General features: G+C 43.4%; 1 protein-coding gene across 13 annotated transcripts in view; it reads right to left on the reverse strand.

Annotated features, from left to right (window-relative positions):
- The window catches only part of rap1gapa (RAP1 GTPase activating protein a), a 38,821-nt gene that overhangs the window by 2,352 nt on the left and 21,683 nt on the right, over positions 1 to 14,786 (reverse strand). For 2 of the 13 annotated variants that reach the window (XM_076041871.1, XM_076041870.1), the window contains exons 3-23: positions 14,146 to 14,575; positions 12,735 to 12,770; positions 11,158 to 11,205; positions 10,647 to 10,685; positions 10,315 to 10,506; positions 9,632 to 9,735; positions 9,081 to 9,159; positions 8,925 to 8,978; positions 8,209 to 8,292; positions 6,632 to 6,732; positions 6,348 to 6,477; positions 5,467 to 5,622; positions 5,309 to 5,380; positions 5,135 to 5,221; positions 4,866 to 5,006; positions 3,385 to 3,510; positions 1,903 to 1,980; positions 1,126 to 1,235; positions 909 to 1,031; positions 615 to 732; positions 417 to 528 (exon numbers count right to left, since the gene is read on the reverse strand). In XM_076041871.1, coding sequence (XP_075897986.1) covers positions 417 to 528; positions 615 to 732; positions 909 to 1,031; positions 1,126 to 1,235; positions 1,903 to 1,980; positions 3,385 to 3,510; positions 4,866 to 5,006; positions 5,135 to 5,221; positions 5,309 to 5,380; positions 5,467 to 5,622; positions 6,348 to 6,477; positions 6,632 to 6,732; positions 8,209 to 8,292; positions 8,925 to 8,978; positions 9,081 to 9,159; positions 9,632 to 9,735; positions 10,315 to 10,506; positions 10,647 to 10,685; positions 11,158 to 11,205; positions 12,735 to 12,770; positions 14,146 to 14,229 — 2,074 coding nt within the window. In that variant the 5' untranslated portion in view covers positions 14,230 to 14,575. The remainder of the gene's footprint in view (positions 1 to 416; positions 529 to 614; positions 733 to 908; positions 1,032 to 1,125; positions 1,236 to 1,902; positions 1,981 to 3,384; positions 3,511 to 4,865; positions 5,007 to 5,134; positions 5,222 to 5,308; positions 5,381 to 5,466; positions 5,623 to 6,347; positions 6,478 to 6,631; positions 6,733 to 8,208; positions 8,293 to 8,924; positions 8,979 to 9,080; positions 9,160 to 9,631; positions 9,736 to 10,314; positions 10,507 to 10,646; positions 10,686 to 11,157; positions 11,206 to 12,734; positions 12,771 to 14,145; positions 14,576 to 14,786) is intronic. The other 11 variants (XM_076041865.1, XM_076041875.1, XM_076041867.1 and 8 more) reach the window with 9 other exon arrangements.

A 14,786-nucleotide genomic window follows, 5' to 3' on the forward strand; every position in this document is an offset into this window, starting at 1 on the left:
ATGTATACTATAGCCATAAAGTGTTTTCAATGAGTTACTTAGAAGAGACAACGGTGAGATCTGTGTAGCGAGCCCTCAAGGAGCACTGTTGACATGTGTTGTAGCATTTATTTATTTATTGACAATTAATTATGTTTCAATTAACCACACAAACTGACAGTGACTTAATTATTTTTAATGGGGACCACAAGCAACTAATGGAAAATGCCTGCATTAATTCATGCATTAATCATCATGAGTCATTACATGCATTAGTAATGCACCAGTAAATCATTAAGCGACTATCTGTTCTTCAGCAGATGCCCTTGAGGTACGGACTCATTTTTCACATTCGTCGGAGGTACAAAATATATTTATATTTTTTTTCTATTTTATATATGTATATGTATATATATATATCAAAAGCTCTGTTTCACCTGGAGAGTTACCGCGACTGGTGTTACTGGTGCTGCTCACACTGTCCTCCAGCCAGGTGCTGTAGGGGAAGGAGTCACGCTTGTGTGGCGTCCCAGCAGAGGACAAACTCTCCTGAAGGAAAACGTGTGCATGCATATCAGACATGGCCAATTCAAAACAGCTCGTCTCACGTTCTTGTTTGTGACGACAGCGCTCACCATGCCAGTGTCGTAGTCTTCGGTGGCCTCTGTGTCATTCTCCTCCACAACACTGGCTAGGCTGCTCTCATTGGAGGAGGAGCGGGACAGGTCCTGTTTCTCAGGAATGGATGGGGCTCTGCCATCAAGAGAAGAATTGAATTCTGGTTTAACCACCCTCAAGCGCAGAAAAAAAAATGTGTTTGTTTTGTTTAAACTTAATACCATGCTACCAGAGCTGAAGGTTGGTCTGCTATAACATAAGATAAATCTATCTAACGTGCAACAGTGGTTCCGTCTGTGTTACATGCACACCTGTTCTTGGTGGTTATGAGGACCTCAGGAGAACTCTGGTTGGATGAGTTGTCAGATTTGGGGTCTTGAGACACATGTCCACTGTCAGGGGTCTTCTGGGTGTTTGGGGAGTTCTCGCGACTGCTGCAACAGATTGCAAGTACAGTACAAAGCTTGACACATGCAGACACGGCTGAAGTGGCCAAGCAGTATGTGCAGTTCACAAAAGTTTTCTCACTTCTTCTCCTGGACTTCTTGAATGTTTTCGATACCAATGGCGCTACTTCTCCTCGAGCTGAAAGGCCCAGACTTTTTCCTAGTTGGGCTCTTCCCTGGGATTATCAAAGACTGCCATGGGGACAGAAAGAAAAGTTAGCGTCGCAAACAAATACATTTCACAACTCAAATATTAACCTCAACTAAAACTATGAATATTGCCAAACTCATCCTTCACATAAGGCTTCACTAGTGAACAGACAATGCTGCTTTCAAGTTTTAAGATGTGGTTGGAAAAAAGTTAACAACGCTGGCTTTGAAGCAGAATATCAGTATTTCTTTCTAAGAATATTGCTATATCATCAGTATGGAATACATACAATGCATGGAGGCTCAAGACTTGTAATAAAAAAATAAAATTTCTGGTAGGAGCAGAAAGAAACCGTGCAGATAAGTAGAGAGACAGAAAAAGCAACTAAATTTAAGTCAAGTCAGTAACTCACATTGAACTATTAAAGGTTTCTGTGCGAAATAAATATCAGACAGCTGCAATATGTCTCAAAATACATCAACCTGTTTGTTTTTTTAGAATTAAAGTTCTTCTGTTGATCATCATCAACGTAAGTAGATGTCTTTATTAAATTCTCTGACCTACATTGGAGGCACTGTGTTGGATGCACAGTGCCTCCGCCTACAGAGTAAAGGTGAGCTGACGCAATGCAGGGGAGCCATGCAGACAGAAAGAAGTGTCAAACAGGCCATGAGAGCAGTAAGAGAGTAGTGAGAATTGGACATGAACCTCTTCTACTGTTCCTATCCCTATGGCACTGCCTCGACGTCCATATTTACTGGGACTTTTGCCTGGAACGAGCAATGACTGAGCCACACGAGAAGAGGAGAGACAGAGAGACAGGGAGAGCGAGAGAGAGATCATGAGGACAGAGGACAAAAGGAAGAAAAATTGGAGGATAAAAGGGTGGGGAGAGAAAACATGGTAAATACAGACAAATATAAATGTGATTTCATGCAATAACAAGTTGATCAAGCATTACAATACAAAGCACATGTTAATTGGAGAGAACAATGGGGGACATCTTGGCTCCATGGGTGCAACACAGGCAGCTGAATGGGAGATAGATGTGATACACACACACACACGCACATACATATTGGCAAAAAAGCTTAATGCTACTTATCAACATAAGACTTTGGTGAAAAGGGGCAGATTATTTTAAAAGGTTAATTCAACTAAATGAGAACAACTTCGATATGAAAATATGCCCAAGTATTGCCACACCAGAATATAAATATATATCTTGTAACATCAGTGCCAAAAGAATACACTTGCCATTATTACAACCATGTAGTTTAGTTTGACAGCACTGCCTCTAATCTGAAATCGCTTCATTGTAAAGTGAACATTGTGCAGCAGATTGTAAAATTACTGAAGCTTAAAAAGATGTAGCTGTAGCCTCAAATGGCCACATGAGGCAGAAATCGCTTCTCTTTGTTGGTTTGGCGATTACTTAGCCATATTCACAGTATTTGAACAGGTGGTTAATTGTTCTCTTTAAAAAAAATCAAAAAAAATTGCATAAAACAGAAGATACGTGTCTTGAGGAAGTGTTGGTTACAAGCCTCCTTAAGGCTTTCGTTGGTCCGACTCAGGTCCCAGCCATCCTTCACCTTTTTACTCATGCTTACATTAGAGAGCAGAGCCAGCTACCAATGACAATGTCCAGAGCCACCACAGTAAGTACTGAGCAGCTTCTCTGCACCCTGTGAGAAAACTGGATCCATGTTTCCAGACAAGATTTTATCCCCTCGCGACACTGAACCAAACTTCATCTGAAACTAAAAGGAGTGAAGCCCTCATGCCTCACACATGTGCACACACATGCATATATCCAGGTCCGGAAGCATTGCTTTAACTTCATTCTGGGTGCACGAGGGGTGAACTGGTGAAACGTACGACTGTATTAATTACTTTAAAACAGGAACGATTAGACAATTCTTCAGCCGAGGGCAACGGTTCACCTTGTGCGCTTGAAACAAACACCTGTGTGAGTGACCAGACATTTTATCCATTAGTGGCAGACAATATGCAACCGTTGCAGTGTGGGTGTCAAGTTTAGGGACGCTCGGAGCGACAGCGCCTCCCTGTGAGGAAGTGCAGCAGGCAAGTGAGGGCGGGAGGGAGACTCTGGGCGAGTCCCTGAGAGAGTCAAGGAAGGTTCGACTCTCCTCTCTCCACACCAGGAGGCGCAACGACAGTACTTACTATCCCTGGGAATTTGGAACTCTCTGTCGGATCGTGGTTAAAGCTGCCGCTAGTGGAGACTGAGTGCGGCTTCTTGAGCGCAAGACCCATGGCATCCATGGAGTGGCTCCTGCTGCGGATCACTCGCTACAGAGAGAGACGAGGAGGAGGAGGAGGAGAAATATTCAGATGGCTCCGACCCGTGACCGTGACGGCACAGGGCCAACAGGAGCCTCGGGGCTCAACACTGACCACTACAGGCAGAGAGCTCTGGCCTGAGTCTAATCCTGACAGACAAAGAAGCGTCAAAGAACACAGCTATAAGCTTTAGCGCCCCGAAGAAGAGAGGATGGGGGGAGTTCAGATGAGTCACTATTTGCCGATAGCTGGTAAGAGAGAAGAGCGGAGCAAGACTGCAAAGAGGCTCACAGCTGTTAAAGCCGCACCGAGTTTAAACACAGCCAGGAGAAGTTAAAAGCTCGAGTGCACCTCATTTGCAGGCAGGGAGCAGAGTGAAGAGGCGAAGGCATCAAGTGAGAAAGAAATCTACCCACTGCCAGTGACTCCACGGCGTACAAAGAACAGGGGGAACCAAATCGACAAGAGTCCAGTGACGGAACACCACAGCGATGCAGAGAGCGCAGCAGCAGAGAAGAGAGCCAGAGGAGGAGAAGGGGGAAGGCCACGAGCACTGGCTCCAGCGGGACGAGGCCAGCAGAGCTTCCTCACGGCAGCACAGTTTCACAGGGATCACGCACAACTACGTCAACTAGTGCCGGATGTGGCTCGGTACACACAGCCTTCATGATAACACCGAACTGTTTAGTTTGACTCTTTGGGAAACGGGCTCATTCACAATCTTCTGACTGCATGAAGAGATTGTGGCTGTCACAAGAAACTGCAGCACACAGCACTGTTTTCTCTAAATGACTACTAAACTAAATTCACATCCTGATATAAACCAATCTTTATTACATTTAGTGTGTGTTTGTGTTTAATCTATTGTGAGTGACTGAATTTATAATAAAATTCAACAAAATACAACTAATACAACTAACCAGGTCAAATTTAACCAATAAACAAGATACAATTTCTTTAGTTTAAAACCAAGGTTGCAAGAGATTCTGATTATTCTCAATTTTAATGTATGTATATATATATATATATATATATGTATATATATATATATATATATATATATATATACATATATATATATATATATATATATATATATATATATATATATATATATATATATATATATATATATATATATATATATATATATATATATATATACATACATATATATGTATATATATATATATATATATAGTATATATAACTTCTATAAAATATTATGAATTTCCCAAAGTGTCAAACGTAACAAAAAAGTCTGACCAGTATTTAAACATTTGTGTATTTGTAATATGTTTCAATTTTATTAGTCACATGAATTTGACGGGCACTGTTGAAAACCTGTGCTCCGCCCCGGTTACCTTAAATGACTCAAAGAAGCCCCCTCCACTTCCACTTCCGTTTTCAAGTTTGTCTTCCTCTCCTCCAACACCCATCATGGCCTGGCTGTTCACATGGAGCTCCTCATAAAGGTTCTCTAACAAGGCCGACCATGTGCGTTCCTTGCAAACACACGCAGAAGGGAGAAAAAAAGAGAGAGAAGGCTGTGACGTGTTTGTGTGTGTTTTTAAATAACATTTAGGCTTCTCCATGTGCAAAGAGAAAAGCTGAGGAGTTATAAAAGTCTCACTTCCAATTTGGCGAACTTTTCAGCTTTGCAGCACGCATACTCTGCATTAATGAGCTTTGTAAAAAGGAATTCATGGAATTCAGGGCCCTGAAAGGAAAGCAGTAGAGAAAAATCATCATGTTAGAGAAGAAATGAATGAGGGACATAAAGTCTTTGTATTTTTTTTTCGCATACTTTTTTAAAGACGGCAGGGTTTGGGAGGGCGGGGCCAAAGAAAGGGACATCATCACGTGCTGTCACTGACACCTAAAAAAAAAAAGAAAGAGAGTGATTTTCAAAGGAGCTCGTGTCGGAGGAAGCAAAGTCGTCGTACAGTGAGTGAAGCTCAGTACCTTGTAGAGAACATTGTCCGAGCAAGGGTTGACCACTTGGACCACCACGTAGGCATGGAGAAAGTTAGAGGCGATCATATCTGGTACGAAGGGAGTGTTTTCTTCTTGGAACACAATGGCCACTATGTCGTTCCCTATGTGTCTCTTTCTCTCCAACTGCAACACAGGATCAGACAAGGGGATTGGTGAAGCAACTCATGTCAGTGCACTTTAAAATACTACTGAGTAGAAACAGGGGGGAATGGATAACAGAAAAAGTGAGCACATATTAGGAGAAAGGGAGCACAGCTAATTAAAATGACATTTATCGTTAAACATAGTCATTTGGTCATCATTAGCTATCTTTAAAACTCACGGAGTCACTGTTTTAACAGTGAAGCGCCGTCTACTGTTACTTCCTGGTGGTTCTTTAACTTGTGTTTAAGAACCGCCACTAGGATGTGCTGTTTCACACCAGGGCTCAGCCAGCATTTGTACACCCACTTATGCTGGAAAGCCCAACAGAAAGCATCACCTCGTCTGTGCTCGTCTGTACCAAGCCAAGAAATGGCGTGTGAGCTCTTGTCAGCCACTTTTATTGCGTGCATGTGAGAAAAAAACAGGAGTGAGCAATATGGTGCATGTGGGAGCAAAATATGGAGCAATAAAGTCAGTATGCAGCTCTAAATCACTGGCAAGGAGGAACGCTGCTTGGAAATGCAGGCAGTAAAGAATTGGATTCAGAGTGATTCATACTCGTGACTTTTTCATGCAAATGCAGTTTGTTTGGGTGCGGTGAGCTACATGCAAAAAAGCGGCACCAGGACACCCATAGGGAAACTTGTCTGAGGGCTTGTACTCAATCATGGAAGGTGTGCTCGCCTCTGGTCCTATTACAGTACCTGCTGGGTGTCCCCCTCTGTGTAAGGCAGCTTTGTGGACACATGGAACATGACCTCCTTGTTGCGGTAGTTGCAGTAGACGGATTCGGTGCCGGTCTGCCCGCGAGTCACGTCCAGCCCTCCGCGGAAACTGCAGGCACAACCAAAAGCGTGTCTGACAGGATATTCTCCAACACGGCAGAAGCACGGCCGTCATCGCTGATACAGATTGCAGCTGGCATGGAGTCAGTGTGAGGCATGGAGTGGGGGTATTTACTGCCTTCAAACCACACTCAGATGCTCACCCTTTAAAGTTGTGCAGCTCGATTTTCTCTCCCAGGAACTCCAGGAATTCTACAAAGGCAGGACTCTCCTCATTGTTTCCAAACAGCTCTTCCTCTAAAGTCTGCAGCCAGGAAAAAAAAAAAAAAAAACAGATCTCATGTTGGATGAAAATGATTCTTACAGCACTTGAAAAAACCACTACATATAATTTGGGTATCGTTTTATGTTGCGTCCAGTATAATGACCTTGAATTATAAATAAACCAATGTGGCAAGTCTCTACATTTTCAACAAACACCAGTGCTTCCCCCAAAAGAGCGATATTATCTTTTCAATTTCTGTCACCAATTATCCTGCACTCAGGGTTGCAGAGGTTGCTGGAGCCTATCCCAGCTGTCTTGGGCTTCGGAAGGCAGGGTGACACCCTGGACAAGTCAATCATGTATTGCAGGGCCACAAAGAGAAAAACAACCATTTGCACTGACACTTCAGACAATTTATGTCTATGGACAGTGGGAGGCGGCCAGAGTGCCCAGAAAGAACCTGTGCACACACACAAACAGCATGCAAATTCCACATAGAAAGGGCCCGGGAACCAAACCTGCAACCTTCTTACTGTGAGGCAACATTGCCAACAATGCATAGGATAGTCAGAACTTATTATTTTATCTGGCCTTGTTTGATTCTGTCAATTAGAAATACAAATCTTTGCTTGCAAATGTAGGAATCGGTCATTTTGAAAATGTGAGCAGCAGAAAATAAAATTGATGTTTATGTATTTGTGAGAGTAGATATATCTTAAAAATGTTTATAATTAGGATAAAATAGGATAGATTGGGGATACTTCTACAATAGAGCAAAATCAGAGATTTTTTTGACCATCACTTTCCACCTTTGTAAGTGGGAAATAATGATGAGTGTTGGGTGATTGTTTGGCACTTTTGTTTGGCATCAACAGCTGAAAGGGGTTTGATTGGCTTTAGGAAAACTTGTTTTCATATTGACTGTGCGGTTGACATTCGATCATCCATTGTCAGCATGCAGAAAGGTACTGCAAACACAGAAAGGCTCAGGGCGCGGAAACAAAGCCTGCGAGGACGTCGGCTATTGAGACATATGCCTGTAGAAATAGATCGAAATGTCCTGAAACATTTCACTTCAATAAAAAAAAAAATATATAGATCATGAGGCGAAGGGCATAGGCCTCCGCTGGGGGTCTTCTTGAGATCAACATTACCTCATTTACAGTCTGCTCAATAATGTATTTAAACTACCACTGCGAGGGATCGGGGTCTCAGAGGTCACTGTCGGAAGGTACAAGTGCCCTCAGCAAAGAATTCAAAAGCTCTTCTTCCCTCCCTGGCAGAGTAAACAAGAGGGTTGTGATTGCTCTGAAAACTCGAGTGAGTGCCGAGGACAGCCACAGCGAGACGGAGCTGGACTGAAAGCCACAATTAACACGCAGGGCAACCAAGCATAATTGGCTCCCTTGAGGAAAGGAGAAATTACAATGCATTGTATGCTCTCGCCGCTTGGCCACCCATCACAACGATGGGAAGGATGTGTGCAAGTACGTAACGTGACCATTAGTCCCATACCTGACCGAATTTCTGACAGATCACCCCGAACTTGGAAGTGTTTCTGATTACGTGCTCGTCAAAAGTAACGATCAGTCTTGAAGCCTGTTGGGGAAAAAAGAAAAACAGGGAATAAATCAATGATAATGAATAAAAAGTCAAAGATGAGTTCATGATGCTCAATAATGTACTGTAGGGATGATTTGTACTAGACATACAAATATATAGTATCTGAAGTGTTTGCTGTCTGATGACTTATCTTAAATAATGTCAATAATAAATACGAAAAATATCAAACTACACAATAGATTGCCAGAAAATACAATGTTGTCTATTCTGTTTAGATATATATATATATATAAAATGGACGGACAGACAGACAGACAGACAGACAGACCGATCGATCGATCGATCGATAGATAGATAGATAGATAGATAGATAGATAGATAGATAGACTTTATTGTCAATGTGACCTGCACTACAACATTAAAAATAGTGCCAAACCATCAGTAAAGCCCCTTGCTAAACTTTATGAGAAACCTTGGGGAGAGGTATTGGTGGAAAAGTGCTGCCCTTTGTGACATCACAAAAGGGGGTTCCAAATCTCTGTGTTTTAGCACACAGTTACCCGAGCCTACTGCAGGCAAAATCAGTTATGAAGGGACTTGAATGTTTATTTTTGGGGAGTTCACTGACCGGGCAAAGCTGAATGACACAAGCTACACGATGGGCTTACTTTGGGATAGAGGACGGGGAAAAAGCGATCCACGTTGACCTCCTCACAGACGAGCTGGAATATAAGCAAGGAGAGAACGAGAGAGATCCGAATCAGAAAGTGGTCACATGGCCAAAGCTGATCAGCCCCTGCCGCAGCGAGAGCGGCTCCTCCTACCTTGGCCATTTGGACGACGTTGGGAAACTCTGTCAGACAGGAGATGGGGATCACATCATGATAGGTTTTCAGCTTGTTCCTGGTGAAGTCATAAAACACTCAAAGCCACATCATGGGATGCAACATTTCTCAGAAGCTATGTGATGGGAAAGAGATGATCCGGTATTGGCCATCAGCACACCTCCCCACCCCTGCCTGCCTGCCTTCATCCCCGCCCACTCACTGGCCTAAATAGTCCATCTGTTACCCTGCTGTGGGAATGACAAGCACTAGTGTTGACACTCTCCCCAGCTTTATGACTCTTGTGATAACACCAGCACTGTGGCAGTGTGCTGAGCCGGTTAATGTTTGAACTTTTTAGGAACACAAATGGAAAAGAAATAAGGGGATTATTCGGCTTTAATTTCAGTCCTTGTCAAAACAGCGTAACCTTGTTTATGTATTGTCGTTCATCTCACACAATTTAAGCTTCTGGAGTGAATACTGCAGATTTAAGGATGAAATACTCTCTCTGAATCCCAGAACACCGTGCGTGGCATGATGAATATTACCTGAGCATGAGACGGAGGTGTTCCTGCTCGCCAATCACATCGTACTTTAGAGAGAACACCAGATGTCCGAGGGCACTGTCCACTGAATAGTAATTAAAGTGTTCCTGAGGACACATACACAGCCATTAGTATCTGCCAATAGATACAGCGCTGAAGACATGTGCTTGCATGTTTCTGGTCATTCGCCGTTTCTTTCCTTTAATTCCATAGTTTCTCGTCTACTACAAGCAGATGAGATTTGTTCACATTAGTGTGTGCGTCAGAACAGGTGGCCGGGTCGGATACATCTTCATTAGCTGCCGCATGCAAGGTGCCAAACTGTGAGGCTGGTTGGCTCTAAGTGGTTTATTCGACTGGGATACGCTCACTGCTTTCCCGTTTCATTACTATAATGAGCAAGAAGTGAATATTTCATTTTATTTAATGAGGCTCATCCAAGGAGCAATGGGACCATCTTAATGAGAAGTACTTCACTGACGCAAAGCAGAACGCACCTGGTGTATCGAACTGATAAATCAACGCAATGTTCCTATCAGTATTTTAATGGTGCGGTCTTGACTACGACACAACTTATATCTAGCCAAACTTTGAACATTTTCAAACTTTATTTTTTATTTTTTTGTACTGCATGTAGATACTAGAAAGAGGCACAAATTACATGAATTGTGTAAATAGCGGCTAACCTTGCCTAGAAAGTGTTTCCTGTAGAGGTTAGCAGTCGTGCTACATTCCAGCTTGGTGCGGGTGTTTGGTGACAAAGGCTCCTGCTGTCCACCGTCCACTGTGTCGCTCAGCTCGTGGTTGGTCCCTTCAATCCAGTAACCACCAAACTGTGGCAGGAGGATTAGAGGAAAGGGGCTTTTCCTGCCCAACACCTGCCACAAGACACAGCAGCGCAAGAGTCGGGAAAACAGGGCGACGTAAACGTGAGGGTAATTTCAGGACAAGGATGCAGCCGAACTCATTTCACAAACATGAGGAGGAGGGCTGCTATAGCTGCATATTATTATCATACCTCATGGACGCTAGGGTACGGAATGTAGTCTTCCTCGGTCTGCAGAAACAATAAATAGGAAGGAAAAAAAAGCTTGGTTTCTTCATCAAAGAGTAAAAATAAGCACATAGAACGAGTGCATAATCCCCACAGACAGAGTAATTGCATAACTGTTATGCAATGAAAATCAGCGCGGCAACTGCAGTGCAATCAAACCATTGATTAACAAAAGGTACTGCCATTGTTTAGCACACTGGCCCTTTTTAATCCTCTCATCCCAAAAGACTCCCATCCTGTTAAGGACTTTTCTGCCGGGACGTCACCGTTTCTGCGCAGGGCGGCAGAGCGGTCGAGGGCAGTTGATTTTAAATCCTAACCCCCGAATCTCACGGGAGCAAAAGTAATGGCAGGAGTTTAGAGCGCCGTACTGCACTTTGAAAAGCACTGCAAAGGCAATCAGTCTGTCTGGCAGGGCAAGATATGGCAGGGGGCCCTTTGGAGACAATGGCCGCACGGTTTAAACGTCTGGTACCTTGAGAGGGGGAGGAAAGCTGCACCTCTGCTCATCCATCCTGTTCCCCTGAAGGAGAGGGCGAGAGAGAAGGAAAGCAGAGAGAGGAGGGCCATGATGTTCATCTGCATTAGCGTCAGCGCTCGGATTCCAAAAAAAAAAAAAAAACCATACACACCAACGAGCTTGCAAGCGTTGATTAGACACACACACAAAATGACAGAAGGCAGCGTCATAATCATGTTGTGCAAGTGCACAAACGTTAGAAATCAAAGCGTGGGGGGTAGGGAGGTTGGGGGGGGGTGAACTATGTCAACCTTCTTGCGTAACAGCAGCCTTTTCTCAAGGGAGATGCAGCCGGAGGATGGATGCAGCTGAGAAGAGAACTTAAAGGGATAGTTCGTCCTAAACTGAGGTTTTATCCGTTTTCAACTCAGGCCAGCGACGTTATCCGCTGGAGACTCACATCCAGCGGCCTCAGTCAGGTGGGATCTTTCAAGAGTGGCAGCCACTTTAAAAACGTGGTGCCGGTACCGATGATTGGAGACAACATTGCTGATTATTGGCTGAGGACACTTCAGGACAATTGGATGATACAAATTGATCAGGATTGAGATGTGTTTATTATTTCAGTGCAGGCCAGCAGCGTGTGTCTCTGCTGCATTAGCTCGGGTGGAGGCCTTTCCCAAGCGTGCATTTGAAAATGTCACCAGAGACTCTGAAAAACGGGTGGAATTTCAATCTCACACGAACTATCCCTGCTGTGGACGCAGAGGAACATTTCAAACATTTGAAAGGGACTGAATAAGATGAAATATATGTGTGTGTGTGTGTGTGTGTGTGTGTGTGTGTGTGTGTGTGTGTGTGTGTGTGTGTGTGTGTGTCTACATATATACATATATATAGTATATAGCATATAGCATAGTAATAGCACACAGGGGAATAAAAAAATACTCAGCTAACTGGACCTGAGGGCTGAAAATGTGTGTGTGTGTGTGTGTGTGTGTGTGTGTGTGTGTGTGTGTGTGTGTGTGTGTGTGTACAGGGATACTAAATCAGAGATAGATGATAAGAGCTCGAGGGAAGACAGGTGATAAATCATAATGATGGGAGGATTTTTTTTTTTTTATCATGACCTACCTAAACAAGGAATATATTTTTTTTTTATGTCATTAATGCCTGCAACACTGACAGATATGACAGCAATTGCTGTGTTAACACAACATGTAGTCCAGTACTCATCGCTAAATCCATCTAACTTTCAGCCAGTTGTAATCAGAGTGAACATCCTTTCAAAGTCTGTGAAACCGGGTGGCGGCATTTTAAGGTGAGTGTGTGAGTTTTCAGCTGTCCAGCCAGTGCTGAAGTTGGAAGGTTAAAACAGGCGTCTAGGGCACGCGTATAATGCACTTTAAACGGTCCTCAGTCACCAGCAGGACCCAGTTGGTGAAAAAGTGAGCTCCCGGAGCTGAGGAGCGAGCGCTCCAATCGGCAGGAGACGGACCGACTGGTTAAGTGGTTAGTTGTTTGGCAAAGTGCAGCATCGGAAGGCGAGACAAACACGCAGAACTAAAGGGAAATCCACTCAGTCGTCTTACCTGCATCCTCTCAATCATTGCAAACAAATCTGTGTTCTGGGGAGAGAGGAGTGAGATGAGATGTTTTGAGTTGGTTTGTGAGCTGATGGGGGGAAGGGGTGGGTGTTGAGTCTGATGGTGACAGCTTCACCCAGTTTGCCTTTTAGTATAAAGAGCCTCGTCCTGATGGGGAAAAAATACATTGCACTCGACTCTGCATGTTGTGACGGCTCTTACTTTCTTTCGTTTACGCTAGGATGTTAAAAAAATAATAGAAGACTTCCCTTCATAATGAATGAAATAAATAATTAACAACATATGTAAATATTTAAACATGCATTAGGTTTTACACTCTCCCATTATGCAGAAAGCTTTTGCACACAACACGGATTGTTATTCTACACAATCCCATCAGCCAAGTTTGAGTTCTTGTCTATTTGACTTCTGAATACATAAAAATACAAGCAAGCAATAGAGTTTCTGGGCAGTTCAGTTTAGAGAAAAGAAAATCAGTGAAATAGACCCTAAAAGAGTTTCAACAATTTATTAACTCATTATTTGCATCAATTGCAACAATTCCACATGTGTAAACTGAGCTGTCAAAGAGTCTCTTGGAACCAAAGCATCGCTTAAACAGCAATTAAAATAAAAAAAAGAAACACCAATCAGCCGTTAGTCAGTGTTACACAGTGGATAACTGTGCTTAGCAGCTCCAGAGTTCAAATGTATTAACTAACTGCTTTAAAGGAAGACTTGTACAACAGTATGTGATCGGCTGCCGCTGACGCACATTCTTCTACTGATAAAACAGTCACCTGCGACTGACCGGCTTTCCCACTTTCATGTCCCTTTAAACACCTGTCAGATTCTTCAGATTCCGACCACAGCTGAGGGTTTCGCTGTCCCTAAAATATTCCACAAACCCACGTGCATCAGTTAAGCGCAACGACTGTCGCTCCTGAAGGACATGCAGATTTAAAAACAGTCCTAAGTAACGAGGTGACAGCTGGAAGGTTGAGCCAGCAAAGTGTCAAAAAAGACTTAGTGTGCACAGCGATCATGTCTTGGCTTTTTAGAGTGAGTGTGAGTAAAGTCCTCCACCATGAGCAAACAACAGTCCGTCGCAAACCCTGAAAGTAAACAAGCCGGGCATCAACAGCATTAAGCAAAGATTAGAACAAAAGGAACTGCCGTGTTCACCCCGTACACTATCAGTGTTTTTAAACAGCAACTACAATATCCACAAAACGGCACTGAAAATCCCATGTACGACATTGTTTGTTATTCCCAACTCACAGCTTGCACGATTGCCAAGTTTTTTTGTTTGTTTTTTTTCATTTGCGACTCAAGTGAGTTAAGTTTACAGGCAGCTGTTTAAGCAAGCAGCAATGAAGAGGTTTGCATGTTTCACTTCTGTCGAAAAGCTACTTACATGGCTGGGTTTCCTCCAGTGTGCCTTTGTCACCACCGGAGGAGGACTCAGGTGGCTGTCAAAACTTTTAGCCATTTTCAACATGGTTGAAAAAAAAAAAGAAAGGAAAAAAAGAAAAAGAAAAGAAGGTCCAAGAGGTTGGAAAGACGCTTCAGCTCGGCCGACTTCACCAAATCAGGATTACACCTGTACGGCTTTTTGAAAATGGCAGATAGTTGACAGTGTCCCACTGTGACGCCTGAAGCAACGCTGTTTCCCTGCTGAGTGCAACCATGACTGACAAAATCCTCTGGCAGCATGCGCTCTGAACACACACACAGCGCTGTCCGCGAGTGTCAGGTTACAGTCAAATACAGCCAGGTCCTTCAGATAGCCCCTCTTAGTGCAGGTGGAGGCGTCCCAGTCCCAGTCTTCAGGCTTCAGTCAGGAGCTAATGAGAAGCGTGCACCCCACGCTAATTAAAAACACTGGGCAAGTCTACATCGCCATTTATTGACTCGTGCTAATATGAAGGTGACGTTCCATTTCTGCCCTGACCGCCAAGCCCTACAACACTCCCAGTTCACAGGCACCTGACATAAGCAGTCAATCACATGTGAGATGAGAATTATGTTGTTAACTCATTAAAGCGGTGTGACTAA

Source organism: Nelusetta ayraudi, unplaced genomic scaffold (genome assembly GCF_046127955.1).
Source record: "Nelusetta ayraudi isolate G7.1 ecotype Tasmania unplaced genomic scaffold, CSIRO-AGI_Nayr_v1 ptg000070l, whole genome shotgun sequence".
Lineage (NCBI taxonomy): Eukaryota > Metazoa > Chordata > Actinopteri > Tetraodontiformes > Monacanthidae > Nelusetta > Nelusetta ayraudi.